Below are 20793 nucleotides of genomic sequence, written 5' to 3' on the forward strand. Positions count from 1 at the left end.
AATTAAAACAAGATACCTCAAAGAGTTTGTTTTAAGGGAAGGGATGCTGTTGGAATATTTTCCAAAACTCTGCATGATTTAAGTTTTTAACTTTAATGCAGCATGTAATTCTCTAGGTAAGTCTCAGACATGAATCAGTCTGCTTTCTGACTCTGAAGATCATTAAAATAACAGTATTACAATAAATATACCCCCCAAAAAAAATCACAGTTAAATTTTCTTAGGGGAAGCAAGGTTAGGCCCTAAGATAGATATGGCAAACTGGCTTGTTCTATCTCTATTCTACAATCCTTCTTCCAGTGTACCTCTTGTGTTACAGAGGCAGGAAAGCTACATCTGACATTTCCCAAATTATCTTGCAGCTAGGATTCTAGATATAAATTAGGGTTTCCCCAAGTAGGAGTGCTGTGTAAGAGATTGGGAAGGTGGAAGAGAAGCAGAAGTCCACTTTTGGCTCCTTTGGCTTTTGTTTCATCTGTTCTTTTTTTTAAAAAAAATAATAATAAAGGCAAAGTCTCAATCTGTCACCAAGGCAGAGTGCAGTGGCCTCATCAAAGCTCATCGCAGCCTTGAACTCCTGGGTTTAAGCAATCCTCCTGTGTCAGCCTCCTGAGTAGCTAGGGCAACAGGTGCATGTCACCATGCCCAGCTAATTCTTTAAAATAATTTTTTATACAAACAAGGTCTCGCTATGTTGCCCAGGCTGGTCTCAAACTGCTGGGCTCAAGTGATTCTCTGATCCTCCCACTCCTGGCCTTGTTATTTCATTTGTCCATTTGTTCTTTCATTCCTTCTCTTCCCTCCCTCCCTCCTTCTCTCTTTCTCTTTTTCTTTTTCTTTTTTTTCTATGAAACAAAGCTGTGAGGCAAAATGCTTCTATAGCAATATTCCAATATGGGTTCTCCAGCTTCTTGGTAACACAGCTGCAGATGTGGTAGAGACAGTGGAGACACTCCAAGTTCCAATACCAAGGTATCACTTTGTTAGGTTATTGCGAAGCAGATGTGGTGATGGCTTCTGATTCCTGGACTGTAACTATGATCATAATCACGTGCTCTTGCCTTCATGAGCATAGCAACTTTGATAGAGCTTGATCCTGTAGGCCTTCCAATGATAATCTAACCACCAATTCCCTATGCTAAATTCCTTTCTGCTTATGGCACACGGACAGCTTTCTGTTTACTGCATTAACAGGGGTCCCCAACCCCCAGGGCCACACAGCACTGGTACTGGTCCATGGCCTGTTAGGAATACAGCCTACGGCCGGCAGGCAGGTGGGCCAGTGGGTGAGCGAGGATTACTATCAGAGCTCTGCCTCCTGTCAGATCAGCGGCAGCATTAGATTCTCATAGGAGCAGGAAACCTATTGTGAACTGCGCATGTAACAGATCTAGGTTGTGTGTTCCTTATGAGAATCTAACTAATGTCTGATGATCTGAGGTGGAACAGTTTCATCCTGAAACCATCCTCCATCTGTGGAAAAATTGTCTTCCATGAACCCAGTCCCTGGTGCCAAAAACCAGTCACTGTGCATTAGGATGTACGGTTGACACAGTACTTAGTATCTAGAAGTAGGGCTGACTTAGCAGAACCTGAAATATGTTCCACTGGCTGAGTAATCAAGTGGTAGACGGCAAGAAAACATTGTGCCTAACAAGCTTTCAGCTCTTCAAAAGAAGGCCTTTCTCAGTCAGTGGCCTGAGATCTAAATTGAATGAAAGTGGTAACAGTGGTAGAGGGGGTTATAGTTCTCATAGGTGGTAAAGCACAAACGCAGGAAATAAGATGGCTGCTCAAAGCCTTTCTCAAGAAGAATCCCCTGATAAGAGTTATAGTTTAGCTGGATGTGGTGGCACATGCCTGTACTCCCAGCTAGTCAGGAGGCTGAGTTGGGAGGATCGCCTGAGCCAGGAGTTGGAGGCTGCAGTGAGTTATGATGGTAACACTGCATTCCAGCCTAGGGAACAGTGCAAGACCCTGCCTTAAAAAAAAAAAGAAAAAAAAAAAGTTGTGGCTTTAGGTACAGGAATGCAATCACTAACAAATAGTAGCCATCGAAGGAAAGAATTCAGACAAGAAACACCCAAACCTCTCTGGCGCTCTTTCCTCCATCCTCTGATCTGCAGGTCCTTCCCACTGGCCAAACCTAAATGGAACCCAGAGGACAAGGGAATACAGTGATGCAGTCCATAATGATCACGGTGGAATTATGCGTCTGAGGGATACATGGAGAAAAATAATCACCAACGATAACATCAATCCCTCAACTATACACTTGGATATTAAATAAGAAATAAAAATGGAACTTACACAACTGTGAGACAAACTACATTTCAAAACTTGCGTGATATAACTGAAGCAATACTCAGGGAAATTTATAGCCTTACAAGTTATTTTCGGCATTTAGATTTTTAACTCAAGAAGCTAAAGAAAACAGAACAAAAATAGCAAAATAAACACAAATAGATGAATGGAAATGGATAAAAGTAGAAATTTTAAAAAATTTAAAACCACAAACAAATTCAATAGAACTGATCAAACAAAATCAACAACTAGTTCTTTGAAAAGTCTACCTGGGGCCAGGCACAGTGGCTCACATCTGTAATCTCAGCACTTTGGGAGGCTGAAGTGGGTGGATCACCCCAGGTCAGGTGTTCAAGACAAGCCTGGCCAACATGGTGAAACCCCATCTCTACTATAAATACAAAAATTAGCTGGGCGTGGTGATGGATGCCTGTAATCCCCGCTACTTGGGAGGCTGAGGCAGGAGAATTGCTTGAACCCAGGAGGCGGAGGTTGCAGCGTGCCAAGACCCTGCCATTGCACTCCAGTCTAGGCAATAAGAGTGGAACTCTGTCTCAAAAAAAATGAAAAGTCTATCTGGTTAGTTGACACTCCAGCGCATCTATGCAAAACAAAAAGAAAAACATAACAACAATCAGATCTAATTCATGCTCTAAATGAAACTAAAAATTAAGAGACTACTAAGAATATATCAACAATTTTGAAAACCTAGATAAAAAGCAATTTGCTGGAAACATTTAATAAAAGGTAGTATTTACTGAGTGTTTACAATGTGTCAAGTACTCATCTAAGTAATTCACTTATATTAAATCATTTAGTACTCACAACTACCTTACGAGACAGATACTGTTATTTTTATTTAATATGGAGAAAACTGAAGCTTAGACAAGTAACCTGCTCAAAGTCACATTAACTAATAAATAGCTGACCTAGGATTTCTTAGGTTATCCAGCTCCAGAGCCCATATCTTTAACACTGCCTTTCAGAATAAAAAAGTTACCAAAATAGAAAATTGTACCTGAGCAATAACCATAAAAGAAATTGAACTGATAGACAACATTCAGTCTCTTTTCCCCAGGTAAGGCCAATTTAGCTATACCCTGAAGAAACAGAAAATTCTCATTTTGTAAAATCAGTCCCAGAGCACAGAATGAAATGGGAAGTTGCCTGACTCATTTAGAAGGCAAGTAATAAATGTTCATAGATTGGAAGATTCAATATTGTAAAGATGTTAAGTTTCCCCAGAGTAATTTATAGCTTCAAAGCAATTTCAATCAAAGTCTCAGTAGGTCTTTTTTTTCCCCACAAAAACTGACAGGCTGATCTAAAATTTATACGGAAATATAATGGGCCAGGAATAGCCAAAGGCAATCTTGAAGAAAAAATACAGCTGAAGGGTCTTATGCTATCAGATATTAAAACCTATTTTTAAAATTATAGTAATTAAAATGATGTGGTATTAACACAAGAATAGACAAAATGATCAATGGCAAATAAGAAAGGGTCCAGAAGGAGATTCACACATAAAAGATTCCCTGGTTTATGACACAGGCAACACTACAGTTCAGTGGGGGAAAAAATGATCTGCTCAGTAAATGGTGCCAGGTCAACTGGACATCCACATGGGGAAAAAAAAAATGTTGATCTTCACTTGTTACCATACAAAAATCAGTACCAGATGGATGACAGATCTAAACGGGAAAAGGTCAAATAAAGCTTTTAAAGAAAATATCTTTGTGACTTTAGACCAGGCAAATTTTTTTTTTTTTTTTTTTTTTGAGACGGAGTCTTGCTCTGTCGCCCCGTCTGGAGTGCAGTGGCCGGATCTCAGCTCACTGCAAGCTCCGCCTCCCGGGTTCACGCCATTCTCCTGCCTCAGCCTCCCGAGTAGCTGGGACCACAGGCGCCCGCCACCTCGCCCGGCTAGTTTTTTGTATTTTTAGTAGAGACGGGGTTTCACCGTGTTAGCCAGGAGGGTCTCGATCTCCTGACCTCGTGACCCACCCGTCTCGGCCTCCCAAAGTGCTGGGATTACAGGCTTGAGCCACCGCGCCCGGCCTCAGGCAAATTTTTTTTTAACAGCACTAATCATACAAGAATAAGGTTTAACTGGATTATAGTAGTTTCTGTTCATTGAAAGACACGATTAAAAGTGTGCAGAAGCCACAAATAGCCCAAGGTAAGATATATGAGGTATATACAGTTGTCTCTTTATTCATGGGGAATTGGTCACAGGACTGGGGCAAACACCCAGTCCATGGATGCTCAAGTCCCTTACATAAAATGGCATAGTATATGCATATAACATACACACATTCTCCCACATATTTTAAATCATCTGTAGATTATTTGTAATACCTAATACAATGTGAACGCTATATAAATAGTTGTTATCCTGTAAAGTTTTTTATTTGTATTATTTTTTGAATATTTTTGAGTATTTATTTATTTAGAGATATGGTCTCACTCTGTCACCCAGGCTGGAAATGTAGCTCACTGCAGCCTCAAATTCTGGGCTCAAGCAATCTTCTGCCTCAGGCTCTGGAGTAGCTGGCATTACAGGCATGCATCACCACACCTGGTTAATTTTTTCTTTTTCTTTTTTTTTTAATATGCAGGGTCTTGTTAATGTTGGCCAGGCTGGTCTCAAACTCCTGGCTTCAAGCAATACTACTGCCTTAGCCTCCCAAAGTGCTGGGATTATAGGCATGAGCCACCTTACTGGGCCTGAGTATTCCCTTTTTTTTTGAGATGGAATCTCACTCTGTCACCCAGAGCAATGTCTGCCTCCTGGGTTCAAGCGATTCTCATGCCTCAGCCTCTAGAGTAGCTGGGACTACAGGTGCACGCCACTATCAGCTAGTTTTTGTATTTTTTAGTGGAGACGGGGTTTCGCCATGTTGGCCAGGCTGGTCTCGAACTCCTAGTCTCAAGTGATCCTCCTGGCTCGGTTTTCCAAAGTGCTAGGATTACAGGTGTGAGCCATGGTTGGTCCAATCTGTAGATGTGGAACTCTCAGATAAGGAGGGCCAACTGCGTCTCTAACAAAGAGCTTGTATCCAGTGTAGGTAAAGAATTCCTTCAAATCAGTAAGAAAAAGAGACAACTCAGTAGAAAAAAATGCAAGAAATTTGATGTGGCTTCACAAAATGGATATACAATTGGCTAATAAACACATTAAAAATCTTAATATCTTTATCAAGGAAATACAAACTAAAAACCTCAAGGAGATACCAAGACATAAACACTAGAATCATAAAAAGAAAAACACTAAAATTAGCAAGTGTTGATGAGAATGTGGGGCAAAGGGACCTCTCATACCTTCCTGGCTGGAGAATAAACTGGTACAGCCACTTTGGAATAAAATTTGGCAATATCTACGGAAATATCTATGTATTTGCTATGACCCAGCAATTCCATTCCTACATACATATCCACCAGAAATATGTTTAACCAAACACATAAGAAAAGGTTCACAGTAGCACTAGTTTAAACCTGGGAACTACTCAATGACCATCAACAGAAGAATGAATTTAAAAATGATCATATATTCACATGGAATGCTATGCAGAAATAAAAATTCTCATGTTAACAATATGGACGAATCTCACAAATAAAGCCAGAGAGGAAAATAAAAGTCAGAAATAAGAGAGTATATAAATAGAAATGCACAATGTCTAAACAATAAAAATAGACAAAATTAATCTAGGTTATTACATTTAAAGAGTGGTCATTTTGGGGTAGGGAATAGTGATGGAAAAGGACCAGGAGGAGCTTCTGGTGTGCTGGTGATGTTGTTTCTTTTTCATTTTTTATTTTTTGGGGGCAGATTCTGGCTCTGTCATCCAGGCTGGCGTGCAGTGGCGCGATCATGGCTCACTGCAGCCTTAACCTACCCAGGCTCAAGTGATTCTCCCACCTCAGCCTCCCCAGTAGCTGGGACTACAGGCACGTTCCACCACGCCCAGACAATTTTTGTATTTTTTGTAGAGATCGGGTTTCGCCATGCTGTCAGGCTAGTCTCAAACTCCTGGGTCGAGGGATCCATCTGCCTCAGCCTCCCAAAGTGCTGAGATGACAGGTGTGAGCCACCATGCCGGACCTGTCCTGTTTCTTGATCTGGGTGCTGGTTACATGGGTGTGCTCAACATGTGAAAATATAACCATCCGCACACATGTGATTTGTGCCCTGTCCTTCTATAAATTATACTGCAATAAAAATTGTGTATAACAAAAAGCAAACAAACAGCAAACTGGAAATTTTTCTGCAAGTATGACAAAGGCTTAGTAATATATGAAGAACTCACGCAGGTCAATTTTTTAAAAGCTAGCAGCTAATAAGAAAATGAGCAACAAATATGAAGATAAATGTTCAAAGAAATAAAAATGGCTAATAAATATATAAATGCACAAAATGTAAATTAAAACAATGGAATGTTATTTTTGCCTACCAAATTAGCAAAGATGAAAAGAAACTGTTAAAGCTGTTGTTGAGGATTTGGTGAAACCAATACTCTCTTACTTTTAATGGAAACCTGAGTTGGTATAACCTATCTGTGTAAGTCTTAAATGTTCATATTCTTTGACCCACTAGTTCTACTTCTAAAAATTATTCCGAAGAAAACCAGAGTTGTAGTTAAAGATGGGCTTATATCACTGTTGATTACAATGGTATTTTGAAAAAAAAAAAAAAGGTTATATTATGATACATATGAGGGGATATTAATGTTTTCAAAGAATGATGAATGGGAAAAGATTCACGATACAGTGAAAAATATATACAAAATTCTATGTGGTATACCTTTTGTTCTAAAAAATATCACACACACATTGTGTCTTAATATAGAGGCTAAAACATTACACACACATAAACACACATTTACATAGAAATAAAGTCTATAAGAACATATACCATATTGTTAACAGTGACCATCTTTGGGTGGTGGGATAATGGGTGATTTTAACTTGGGGGCTTATTTTCTATAATAAAATGTTCCTTGAGCATATATTACTATTATATTCACAAGTCAAAAATAACGGATTAATAAAATACATCCATCAGTTACCCTTACTCTAGAAATCTATTTCTCTCTCCTTCAGCTACCACATTCAATCTATAAACATTGAATCGATTTTAACTTACAAGTGTCTGTCCAAGCCATTATTCCATTACGTCCCTCATTTCCAAAATTCAGGCCCTTGTCTTCCCTAATGAACGCCTCATATCTAGACTCTTCATTTCGGTAAAATAGCCACATTTTCCACTGCTTCTAAATTGCAGCCACATCAAGCCACTTTACATAGCCACCCTCCACACCCCGCCCCCTAAAAATGCACGCCAGGTACTTTCACACTTCCCAAGCTTGGCATACTCAGTTCTCTTTCCCCGTAATACATTTTCCCCTGTCGGTTTTTCTAATCCAATTCATAGTTAAAGATTCACCTCGGATATCGCGTACTGGGTGTAGCCTCTGGGAGGCCGCAAGAACAGAAACTAATCCTTCAATGACAATTTGTACATATTTTAACATTTAACATTCTGTCCTGTCTGTGCCTCGCTCTGTCGCTGTATGGCATGGGTAACTCCATTTTTAAATTTTCTTAAAATCTAGTTGGATGAATGAAAGTAAAGCGTACACATGCAATACACGTATGTACAGGGGTGCGAGTTTTGACCTGTGTCTGATGGAAAAAATGGCATCAAAAACACTCGGCCGATTTTTTTCATTCAAGATGGCAGAGAACGTCTTAAAATAGTCTCACACAAAAGCACTCACATCTAGAGCCTCGAGTCAGAAGAACTGGCTACACCTAGCGCAACAGCAAAGGACAAAAGAATCGAATCTAGATGCTGAGACGCCCCGGCCCTAACCACCCACAGTAGGTCCCACATAAAGACTTTAAACCTTGTTAGAAAACCGGCACCTGCTGCCTTCATTCCGAGGGCCACGCCTTGACGGTGAACAGTGACCTGAAGCATTTCTAGATACTGACCCAAAAAAATCGCGGATGGAAAAGGAGGAAGCTAAGTTGTGACTATCTAAAACGCACGATTCGGCCCCGCCCCAGCCGGGCGCAGTCTCCGCGCGGCACATCCATTCCTAGGAAGGAACAGACACCGCTCCAGCCCAGGGCCTGGCAACCGGGCACCGTCTGGGAATTCTGGGCGGGCCCGAGATACAGGCCGGCCACGGACAGGGCGCCTCTGGCTACACCTGTCAGGCGACGACGAACACTAGGCCCTGAAATCGCTGGGGTTCGGTAGTCGAGGCCAGCTGGAGCGCGTCACCCGATCCCTAGCCCCGGGAACGCCTTGCCTCCTCGCTTTCCGTCTCGTCCTTCTCAAACAAAGGCAATCCACACCCACCGCCATTTTCCCCTTACCTCAAAAACCACCTCTTCGTCAAACTCCGGTGTCATCCTTCTCCGCCATGCCACCCGCCTCAGCACGATGGGAAATGAAGGCGGGAGAACGGGCGGCACGGAGCTCCAGCTCCTGCTCTTCTCGTGGGTCTAGAAAACTACAATTCCCAACATGCCTCGCCGCCGACGCCCACTTTTCGAGCCCGCTTATTGGAGAAGAGCGTGAGCGTGTGAGCGAGAGAGGCGGGAGCGAGCCGAAGCTCGAGCCTTCCGATTGGAGGAGACTAGGGCTTTTGTCTGCCTTTTACGGCCGCGACTAGCAGGGGGCGCCCGCAGCACTGCTGAATTTTGGAGCCCGAAAAGGGCACGCGCCGGCGAAGACTAAGTGAGCACTGCTCGTGCCCGCGCCTGGCCGTCCGCCTGGAGCTCAACTGGGCGGCGCTCGTGCTCGCCCGCCCGTACCCGGCGGCTCGCGCCCGGGAGCGCTGCAGGGTCTCTGGAGCTGGCCGCATCCTTTGTGTGGCGCTCAGGCTGCGCCGCGGGGCGGCGGGACGGAATGTGGGCGCTGTGGGGGCTTTTCTCTTCTGCCCAAGCTGTGGAAACAATGGACTGAAAGGGGAACATGGATTGAGGGGCCGAGCGGGGAAGCGAGCTGCACCGGGAATCATGACTTCAGCAGCCGGTAAGTGAAGGCGCTCGCGCTGCTGCTGGAAAGTTTGTGGCGAGCGCTGCTAGGCTTGGGCTCGCGAGCAACTTTCTCCGCCGGGGTAGGCGAGTTGTGTGCCCCGTACCTTTGCCGAGCACCTCGGCAAGCTCGAAGCTAATGGGGTTCGCTCCCGGATTTCTTGTCTTTTCCTGCCCAGAGGTGCTGTTTGGAAACCCGGGATTTCTCGGGACCTCCCTTCCAAGGGGGATTCTGCTGGGGGCTCTGCACCAGGTGAAACGCAATGTGTAAAGGGCGTTCGCTCATCTCTCCAGCAGCGCGAGGACTTTGCCTTTGCATGTGAAAATAGTGTAGATTCCCAACTTAATAAATCAGTTATTGTAGGCAAAGGCAGTGTTCTCAGCGTGTTCAATTTGGCCACTAAGTGAGTCGCTTTCAACCTTGTATCTGCTGGTAAACCTTTTACCCATTTTAAAGAGGCGTAGACATTGTCATGTCCTGGTGATTTTACCTCTGTTACCTGAGAAGCAGAGGAGTTGAGATTGTTAGAGTTTTGTTTTTTTGTTTGTTTGTTTGCTTGTCTGCACCGAAAACAAATACTTTATTTGTTTGTTTCCACCTGATTAGGGTAAACAAAGCTTTATTTTCTGTCTGTCTCCCATAGTTCTTTCCCCTTGATCAAAATGACAAAGGCTCTATCTTTGTGTGGATTTTCAGCAATTCTAGACGTTGTGTTTCTGAACATTCTTAAGGAACAATTTCTATTTTACAAAATAATTACCAAAGTGGTGTTACGATCACTTTATAAGTACATAGGTTAATTTTTAAACCAGAACTTATGTATTAAGTAGAGTGTTATGGATTCTTTTACGTTTTTGTCCACGTTGAAACAAACTTTCTTTATAAATTTTATAGTGAAATAGTTCAAAGCTTCCTCTCAAAGTTACTTCCAGAATCAGCACTGAAGTATCAGATTAAATTTTCATTGCTTTTCTTGGCATTTGTTTAAAATTCTTGCAACTTGAAACTGTCAAACAGCACTCAAATGTTCTGATTTGTATTATTTCTAAAGCCTAGATATCTTGTAGTATTGCATTGCTCCGTGTGCTCAGATTACAGCAAACGAAACAAGAAGTTAGCCAATAGGAAAAGAAAGCAAGAAGTAGGTCTTAGATGGGTCTTTCCTTTTTGATGTTATATGCACATATATGAGATATCTTTATAAACTCTCTTTTCTTTACCAAAGGGAGGCTTTATACTTACATAAGGTAAATTATTTTCATCCTAAATTTCTGTGCCTTACCTTCGTTCAAGAAAGTGATTTAAATTAAAAGTATTTGGAAATTTTTAAATCCTTCCAGCCAGTTTTAGTTCTTTCCTTTTTGGAGGTGTCAAATGTATTTAAAATAACCGTATCTTATATGTATCAGTTTTCAATTCCAGTCTTAACAGTTTATAAGGAACAGGCACAGAAGCATGTAATTTGACATTTATGTAAACCCAATTTCTAGGGCCCAGACTGGAAGTTCATGATTCTTGCATTTGAATTATCCTAAAATAATGCAAGCTATTTTTGTATTTTATCAAGTTTACAATTAAATAAATCCACAGAAATTTTTGTGGTGTTTAAAGTGGGACACTTCCTGTGTCTAGCAGAGTTGGTTGGTTTTTAGCATGGCTGGCTGAGAAGCATCAACTACTTTTTTGCTCACCCATCTGTTGGATTTATTATAATTCTTTCTGGTGTCTAGATGGGGAATATGGAAGAGAACTGGGGTTTTATTTCTACCCATTCTTATATGTATACATAGTTCTTACAAGCTGATTATGGTGCTTTTTGGGAACAATGGTCAAATTCATTGAAACGTTTAGGAAGGTTATTTGAAGTTAAGGGAGGGGATTTTTGCTTTTGAATCTAATCTGTGGTATTTGGAAGGGTTGGTTTAAGAAAATAAAAGAAATGTTGTAGAACATCTAGGTTATATATATCCAGCAGAAAAGCTTGCTTTGTTTTTCTGCATCTATAAAAGAATCTGCCCTTGGTGGATATTTCAGAATTATTTTAAGCTGTATATGAAAAAGGAAAGGCTGAGCGCGGTGGCTCACGCCTGTAATCCCATCACTTTGGGAGGCCAAGGCAGGCAGGAGTTTGAGACCAGCCTGGCCAACATGGCCAAACCCTGTCTCTACTAAAAATACAAAAATTAGCCAGATGTGATGGGATGCGCCTGTAGTCCCAGCTACTCGGGAGGCTGAGATGAAAATTGCTTGAGCCCGGGAGGCAGAGGTTGTGGTGAGCAGAGATTGAGCCACTGCACTCTAGCCAGGGTGACAGAGCAAGACTCTGTCTCAAAAAAAAAAAAAAAAAAGAAAAAAGGAGAGAGAATTATAGGTATATATAGGTATATATTTTGTGTCCTTTTGAACATGTACAGGTCACTGTCTCATTGTCTGTGCTTTGCATTTTGACTGGTCCAGTAGCCAGAGAGTGTACACGTGAACCACAGCCATCTGTGTGTAACAGATGACGAATATGTTTGTAATAGTTAGTAAAATGGTACTAGTGCTTTACTTTCTTACCTTATATTTCCCTGGAGCCAAACAGCTGTGTAAATAAAAGATTTGCTGCTTTGCTCTAAGAAGCTTTGGGTCTGACTGTTGATACAGTATTAAGATCCAAAGGTGCTAGATTTGTTGCCAAACGTCATGCACTTATTTCAAGAGTTTGACTTTGGAGCATACCATAATATAATGGCTTATTATTTTTTGAGTTGTGTAGCTTCCAAAATAGAGCCATGAAAAAAAAAATAATGAAGCATTTTGGATATGGCTATACCAGTGACTTAGTTGGACACTTGTTGCTATTAATAATTAAGGAATTATTCCATAATCCTGTTGAAATTGATTCCTGCTAACTTTTCAAAATATTATTCCACATTAAAATGGATGTACATTTTTGAATGTGATTATTTTTAGAGAAGACATTTTCTGTTACGGAGACATATTAAAGAGTATGTATATGTGGCAGCTGTGATTATTCCCAGGCCCTGTTGTTAGCACTGGGATACATCAGTGAAGGAGACAAAGTGCCTGCCCTTCTGGAGCTTGCGTCTTATGCTGAACACAGACAAAGGTGCACTGAAAAAACATCCATGCAGGAGAAAGAGGCCACAGTACATAAGGTTCTCCTGAAACGAGTATTTCAGAAGTTATCATCTCAGATTCCTATGGGCTTTAGAGGCCTGTTCAACTCCCCCATTTATAAGGAAGGAAAGTGAGGCAGCCAGATCTGCACAAGGCCCACAGTTAGGTTAGCCAGCTCCCTGAGTTATGTCTTTGACTTCCTTCAATACACAGTTAACTAACAGTGGCAAGCCCAAGTTCACAGTTATTAATTGAATTCAGTGAGTAGGCGTTGAGGGCTTTATGTACATGATAGGGCTTTGCTATATTTATTGGGAATCAACTCCAGCTCATACGTACTTAACTGAATTTCTGTGACACTAGAACAGGAATTTATATCTCTTGGAAGCAGATTTGTGTACAAAACACATTTTTTAAAAAGAGTAAAATTGGTACCAGAGATTTTTATGAAATGATATTTAAATGACCCTGAAGTTTCTGACAAGGTTCTAAGATTTAGAAAGTAAAAGATTAATTTGATGAGAGGAAGTTTTCTTCCAACTGTGGTAAAATAGCACATAAGATAAATTTACCATCTTACTCATTTTTAAATGTATAGTTCAGAAGTGTTAAGTACATTCACATTGTACAGCCAATCTCAAGAACTCTTTATTTTACGAAACTATTTTTTTGTTTTTCCATGGTGACGGGGTTTTACTGTGTTGCCCAGGCTGGTCTCCAATTCCTGAGCTCAAGCAATCCTCCCACCTTGGCCACCTCTCCTCCCACCTTGGCCTCCCAAGGTGCTGGGATTACAGGCTTGAGCCACTGTGCCAGGCTGTCAAAACTAATTTTTAAAAAATTCTTTTAAAAATCCAGAGGTAGGATGTTTTGATAATGGTTTCAGAAATGAAATCAACTTGACAATCTGTCAGTTTTTATTGAGTAAGATGGGCAGTTGGGAAGAGACCTAAGGCATTCATACTTTCTCTTAAGACTTGACTTAATAAATGGAGGGTTTAATTTAATAGACATTTGCAGCTAGATTTCTCACTAGGATTTGAAGGGTTTTTCAGTTATTTTCTGCCTAAAAAAAAACTCAGACAAAATTAACTATGCTTATTGAGCGGTTAACTGAAATTATGTAGTATAGGAATTTGTATTACTTTGAAAATAATTCTTTTTTTATTGATGATGACATTATACCTAGAAATTGAGTGAGCAGACATGTATCATCAATTAATCTTTATTGCACACACAGAAGTAGAGATTTAGGGAATTCTTCCTTGGTTGGTAAAAGGAAGTAGAGCACCCTACTCCTCTTTTTTTAAAAAAACTCGGTTCCGTGTAATAGCTTCCCAAGTGTTGTGACTAATTTCCTTTGTTCAAAAGGAAATCATCACCAAATGAAATATCAGAGCTCCTGTCTAGTCAAGTAATTAAACAATGTCCAGCAGTCCTTTGCAGCAGGTATTTTGAAAAGTTTTTTCAGTAAATTAAAGTTTTATTAAGTGTTAGATCCTGTCAAAGGAACAAATATAAACGTAAAAGATAAAATAGTTTTTATCTCATGTCTCCTTGGGGAAATATGGTCAATAATATGACAGTGAAGGTGGAAGAACGTAAAGGAACTTACAGATATACAGGCTTTATTTATCTTTTCACTTTATAGGTCTTTTGTGTAAAGCTTTTATTAAGTTCCTATAGTATAGGAGCAGATCTGTACCGATGCAGCATTGTATAATAGGTGTTAGTTTAAAACCTTATATATAATGTTGAGGAAGAATTGCTACACTAGAAATTGTGGTTATCTTTTAAATGTACTAGAACAGTGGATGTTAATGAGGAATAAACAACATAATCACCTGTGGAACTTAAAAGATGTACAGATGTCCCTAGAAACTCTAACTGGTTCACTCTGGGGTAGGGCCTAGACATGTGACTTTTTAAAGAATAGAGCTCTGTGAAAGAATATAATGAAAATTCTCAGCCAATTACTCTTGCAGAAAGAAATACCAGGTTTATTATGAGCCTTAAATAATACCAAAGAATTAATTTTCAGTTTTTAAGTTTAGAAAATTTCTGATTTCTGTCTTCCTTTTTAAAGATTGTTTTGGGGTTCTATCTATTGAGGTAGACAGATCATTGATAAAAGGCATTTATGCAACTCAATTATATTATCCTTGAGATAGAAGACTACTACTGCTTATTCACATGAGAAGTTTAAAGAGTTGCATCCTACATTTAACTGAGGCAAATTCAACTTTCAGCACTTGGCAAATGAATTGAAGAACTATGTGGGTCCCAAACTGAAGTCAATTATTTCGTTTATTGTCAATGAAAGATATGATGGGCTGGGCGCAGTGGCTCATGTCTATAATCCCAGCACTTTGGGAGGCCAACTGGGTGGATCACGAGGTCAGGAGTTCGAGACCAGCCTGATCAACATGGTGAAACCCTGTCTCTACTAAAAATACAAAACTTAGCCGGATGTGGTGGTGCACACTTGTAATCCCAGCCACTCAGGAGGCTGAGGCAGGAGAATCACTTGAACACGGGAGGCAGAGGTTGCAGTGAGCCGAGATTGCGCCCCTGCTCTCCAGCCTGGGCAACAGAGTGCCAGACTCCGTCTCAAAAAAAAAAAGAAGAGAAAAAAAAGAAAGATATGGTAACCAGTTCCAAAGTTGGAGAAACAAACCATATTGGATTTATTTAAAAATGTACAATAGAACCAAAGCTATGTATGGAATTGAAGGACAATGTAAGGAATTTTCAGGAGTAATATTGATACTATATAGCGTAACATACTCAGTAAAAGGCAAGGTCATATTGGTAAAAGTAAAAAATACTATCAAATTTAATCATGTATCATTTTGTGCTTTGGTTGTTTTGACATCAAATTATTATTTTTTCCTTTCTAGAGATGAAGAAGCCACCAGTGGCCCCCAAGCCCAAGTTTGCTGTGGGAAATAATAAACCAACTCCACCTCCTATTGCACCTAAACCCGACATTGTGATTTCTAGTGTTCCACAGTCAACAAAGAAAATGAAACCAGCAATAGCCCCAAAACCAAAAGTCCTGAAGAGCTCACCTGTTCGAGACATTGGGCAGTCGCCATCAAGGAAAATCATGTTGAACCTGGAAGGGCATAAACAGGAATTAGCTGAAAGCACTGACAACTTTAATTGTAAATATGAAGGCCATCAGAGCAGTGATTATATTTCACCAATGTGTTCCTGCAGTTCTGAGTGTATCCATAAGATGGGCCATAGAGAGAATTTGTGTGTAAAGCAACTTGTTGTAGAGCCCCTGGAAATGAATGAAAATTTAGAAAACAGTAAAATTGATGAGACTTTGACTATACAAACTAGGAGTAAATGTGATTTGTATGGCAAAAAAGCCAACAACCAGGGTGGGGTTGTTTTACAGGCAAGCATTTTAGAAGAGAAGCTCAAAGATGCCTTAATACACCAAATGCCACCTTTTATATCTGCACAGAAGCACAGGTCCACAGACAGTCCAGAAATGAATGGTGGCTGTAATTCAGATGGACAATTCAGAATTGAGTTTACAGATTTGTCACCTTCCCTATCCACCTTTGAAAAAGTTCCTGATCATCACAGTTGCCACTTACAGCTTCCTAGTGATGAATGTGAAAATTTTGAAACTTGCCAGGATGACAGTGAAAAAAGCAATAATTGCTTTCAGTCATCTGAGCTAGAGGCTCTGGAAAATGGGAAAAGGAGTACTTTTATATCTTCAGATGAAGTTAGTAAGAAATCAATAGTCAAAGACCTTGGTCCCTTAGAAATTCATTTACTACCATATACCCCAAAATTTCCAACTCCCAAGCCCAGAAAGACACGAACTGCTCGTCTGTTACGCCAGAAGTGTGTAGATACTCCTAGTGAAAGCACTGAAGAACCAGGGAATTCAGACAGTAGCTCTTCCTGTCTTACTGAAAATAGTTTGAAAATGAATAAAATCAGTGTTCTTCATCAGAATGTTTTGTGTAAGCAGGAACACGTGGATAAAGTGAAGCTGGGAAATAAAAGTGAATTGAATGTGGAATCCAACAGTGACGCACAGGACTTAGTCAATTCACAGAAAGTCATGTGTCATGAAACATCTTCCTTTGAAAAGATGGCACCTTCTTTTGATACAGACTCTAATTTGGATTCTGACAGCACAACTGTAGATGGTTCTAGTATGTCGCTTGCTGTGGACGAAGGGACCGGTTTTATAAGATGTAGTACTCTATCTATGAGCCTGCCTAAGCAGCTCAAATTAACTTGCAATGAACATTTGCAATCTGAGAGAAACCTGGGAATTTCTGCCCCTCAGATGCAAAAGGAATCCGTTATAAAAGAGGAAAATTCCCTACGAATTGTCCCCAAAAAGCCTCAGAGACACAGCTTGCCTGCTACAGGAGTGCTTAAAAAGGCTGCCTCCGAGGAGCTTGTGGAAAAAAGTTCTTATCCTTCAAGTGAAGAAAAAAGTTCAGAGAAGGGCCTAGAAAGAAACCACCTTCAACATTTGTGTGCCCAAAACCGTGGTGTGTCATCCTCCTTTGATATGCCTAAACGGGCTTCAGAAAAGCCAGTGTGGAAGTTACCTCATCCTATTTTACCCTTTTCAGGGAACCCAGAATCCTTAAAGTCTGTCACCTTATCTTCAAACAGTGAGACTTCAACAGCCCTAACCAAGCCTAGAGCAAAATCGTTATCTGCTGTGGATGTGGAAAAGTGCACTAAGCCTTGCAAAGACTCTACAAAGAAAAACTCTTTTAAAAAGTTGCTCAACATGAAACTGTCCATCTGTTTTATGAAGAGTGACTTTCAAAAATTTTGGTCCAAGAGTAGCCAACTCGGAGATACCACCACAGGCCACCTCTCCAGTGGGGAACAGAAGGGGATTGAAAGTGATTGGCAAGGCTTGTTGGTAGGAGAGGAGAAGAGAAGTAAGCCCATCAAGGCATATTCCACAGAAAACTATAGCCTGGAATCTCAAAAGAAGAGGAAGAAGTCCCGGAGCCAGACCAGTGCAGCTAATGGTCTGAGAGCTGAGTCTTTGGATGACCAAATGCTCTCCCGGGAGTCATCATCTCAGGCACCTTACAAGTCTGTTACAAGCCTCTGTGCACCGGTGTATGAAAATATACGCCATTATGAGGAAATACCAGAGTATGAGAACTTGCCGTTTATTATGGCTATACAGAAAACTCGAGAGTTGGAATGGCAGAATTCCAGCAGCATGGAGGACACAGATGCAAATGTGTATGAGGTGGAAGAGCCGTATGAAGCTCCAGATGGCCAGCTGCAACTTGGACCTAGACATCAGCATTCCAGGTAACAGGTGCCAGGCAGACACTTTTGCATGCATCATTGCAATTAACCTTCAACAGCCTGGTGAGTTAGAAATGCAGGGGGAAAAAACACGTGGTTGAAGGAATAGTTTAGAAAATGTGTATTAAATTATTCTCAAGTGCACCCTCCTTTCAGCATACAGTTGGAATGGATATTTGCAAATACAAGCTTGAAGTAGTTAATTTATTTTAGTAGCCGATTCAAAGAATTTGAACCAGTGGCAATGTAGGTGCTACAAGGAAGGTGTGGAACAGAGAGGTCCTGGGCCTCCAGGCACCAGCTCAGAAGTCATAGCAGGAAACCTGGGGCAGGAAATTGGCCAATTCAATGACATTTATTTGGTAGGTGTAAGAAATCTGAAGTTACTGAAATATGCAGGCATTTACATGTGGTGCCCTTATCGGGTGAAACCTCCAAATTTTTAGAAGTTCACCACTTTTTGAAGATTGGTCGTTTTACCTGTTGATGCCTAATTGGTGACCTCCAGTGGATATAGGAAAAATGCAGGAAACACGTAACTACTCTTTATTTCTCACTTTTAAAATAATTTAATTTAATTATTATTATTATTTTTTGAGATGGGGTCTTACTCTGTCACCCAAGCTGGAGTGCAGTGGTATGATCATGGCTCACTGCAGCCTCGACCCCCCAGGCTCAAGCAGTCCTCCCATCTCAGCCTCCTTGAGTAGCTGGAACTATAGGTGCATGCTACCATGCCTGAATAATTTTTGTATTTTTTGTAGAGACAGCGTTTTGCCATCATGCCCAGGCTGGTCTTGAACTCCTGGGGTCAAGCAGTGTTCCTGCCTTTGCCTCCCAAAGTGTTGGGATTATAGGCATGAGTCACTGCACTGGGCCTATTTCTCACTTTTGTATGTGCACTTCCTACCTGTGGAATACCTACTCCATCCCTCTTATTAAAATCGTGCCCATCCTTGATGATCCAGCCCCTCAGTCTTTGGCTTCATGAAGCTTCTACAATTACCTAGTCAGAAGTGTTTACTTCCTATTGTGACCACCCAGTTATGTTGTGATATCCTTTCATCTCAGGCTGTCTTAATGTATAACTATTTATCGGCATGTCTGATGTTCTGTATTTGGTTTTAAGCTCCATGAAGAGTTCTAGTCATCTCTTTGTCCTGGATAAAGCCAAGGAAGAGGCCTAGTAGAATCAGTAGATGTTGATTGGGTCTAAGGAGAATGAATGAAAATAGGCCAAGGGAGCAACCACTGCAGCAGCTTCCTTCTCCCTTCTCTCTCCATAGTCGCATAGGGAGCTTTTCCATTGTATTTCTAATATTTGTGTTTAACAAAAAAGCACATGGACCCTTTTGGAAATCTCTAGATTATTCTTAGTCCGCTAACTTCAGGTCTTTGAAATTCAAGTCTTAAAATGTGACTTTTGTAGAAAATACTTGACATATAGTAGGAGGTATTTGTCCGTTCTCACGCTGCTAATAAAAACATACCCAAGACTGGGTAATTTATAAAGGAAAGAGGTTTAATTGATTCACAGTTCAGCATGGCTGGGGAGGCCTCAGGAAACTTATGGTCATGGCGGAAAGGGAAGCAAACACGTGCTTCTTTACATGGGGACAGCAAGGAGAAGAGCAGAACGAAAGATTGAAAAGCCCGTTATAGAACCATCAGATCTTGTGAGAACTCACTCACCATCTCGAGAACAGCAGCTTGGGGGAAACCGCCCCCATGATTCAGTTACCTCCCACTGAGTCCTTCCCATGACACGTAGGGATTATGGGGACTACAATTCAAGATGAAATTTGGGTGGGGACACAGCCAAAGCATATCATGGAGGCTTCAAAAAAAAAAAAAAAAAGAAGCATTGTTAGGTGAATTGAGTAAGTAAAATTGTCGAGCAAGTCAGCGTACCAAGTAAAGTAAATTATTTTAAGTTCCTTTAACTGTCAGATATTCTCATAGCATTTTTCTTTACTTGTAGTCAGTCTTTCCTGCCCTTCCTCCTTTTGCCTAAAAAAGGCTAGTTTCCTCGCTTGCCTAATTTTTCTCACAGCCAGCTGCATTCTGTTTTCATATTTCTGCTTCCTAAATATTAGTACCTAGGCTAAAAGCTCCTTCCTTGACATAAATACGTATTTTTCATTTTTTTTTTTTCTCTTTGGAGAGAAGGTCCCACTCTGTCTCCCAGGGTAGAATACAGTGGTACAGTCAAGGCTTACTGCAGCCTGGAACTCCTGGGCTCAGGTGATACCCAACCCCCTTCAGCCTCCCAAGTAGCTGGGACTACAGGTGCATACCACCACACCCAGCTAATTTTTATTTTTTATTTTTTGTAGAGCTAGGATCTCCCTGTATTGCCCAGGCTGGTCTTGAACTCCTGTGCTCAAGTAATCCTCCCATTCCAGCCTCCCAAAGTGCTGGGATTACAGGAACGAGCCACCATTCCTGGTTCTTGGCATAAATATTTCAAATTGTCTGTTTTCAGGATTGCTTTTCTCTGTAGAACCATTTTATTGGTAGTATCTTTTTTTTTTTTAACATGCTTTTCCATATTTGTTTTGTGTGTAATAAGTTTGATTGACTTCTTCACAATATACTGTATCCTTGCCTAAGATAAATTTTTTTCTTTTTGAGTCACTTTATTTGTGAATGAGTACAATTTTTTCTTGAAATTGGAGGTTTGGCCATTGGGGTGTGTTTTCTGTTGGCCATCAGGTTTAAACCCTAAGAGCTTACCATTATCTCTGCCAATCCTGGAACTTGTTTTTTATCTGGTATGCTTCTTAGGTTGTTAGGGCTCTGTTGCTTGACTGGGTGGAAGCTGGTAAGAAGGGGTTAATGCATGCAGCCAGCCAGTAGCATAAGGAGAGTTCTTTCTGGAGGCCACAGGAAACTAAGGGCGGCTTTGGACAGGTTACAGGCCTTCAAGTAGGGCAGCCTGGTAAAGGCTGGGTGAACTCTGCTTTTGAATTTCGCTTTCCAAGGAGACTTTT

General features: G+C 40.9%; 2 protein-coding genes across 24 annotated transcripts in view; one reads left to right on the plus strand and one right to left on the minus strand.

The window, feature by feature from the left end:
• The window catches only part of VEZT (vezatin, adherens junctions transmembrane protein), an 89728-nt gene extending 80898 nt beyond the window's left edge, over positions 1-8830 (minus strand). For 7 of the 22 annotated variants that reach the window (XM_033221002.1, XM_033221011.1, XM_033221016.1 and 4 more), the window contains exon 1: positions 8689-8830. In XM_033221002.1, coding sequence (XP_033076893.1) covers positions 8689-8724 — 36 coding nt within the window. In that variant the 5' untranslated portion in view covers positions 8725-8830. Of the gene's footprint in view, positions 1-2089; positions 2147-8688 lie in introns of all 22 variants that reach the window. The other 15 variants (XM_033220999.1, XM_033221004.1, XM_033221003.1 and 12 more) reach the window with 7 other exon arrangements.
• A 228-nt stretch (positions 8831-9058) lies between these two features.
• Positions 9059-20793, plus strand: part of FGD6 (FYVE, RhoGEF and PH domain containing 6) — a 135792-nt gene continuing 124057 nt past the window's right edge. The window contains exons 1-2 of one of the 2 annotated variants that reach the window (XM_033221024.1): positions 9059-9349; positions 15376-17803. In XM_033221024.1, coding sequence (XP_033076915.1) covers positions 9334-9349; positions 15376-17803 — 2444 coding nt within the window. In that variant the 5' untranslated portion in view covers positions 9059-9333. The remainder of the gene's footprint in view (positions 9350-15375; positions 17804-20793) is intronic. The other variant, XR_004439669.1, reaches the window with a different exon arrangement.

This window comes from Trachypithecus francoisi, unplaced genomic scaffold (genome assembly GCF_009764315.1).
Source record: "Trachypithecus francoisi isolate TF-2019V2 unplaced genomic scaffold, Tfra_2.0 Lachesis_group11, whole genome shotgun sequence".
NCBI classification, from domain to species: Eukaryota; Metazoa; Chordata; class Mammalia; order Primates; family Cercopithecidae; genus Trachypithecus; species Trachypithecus francoisi.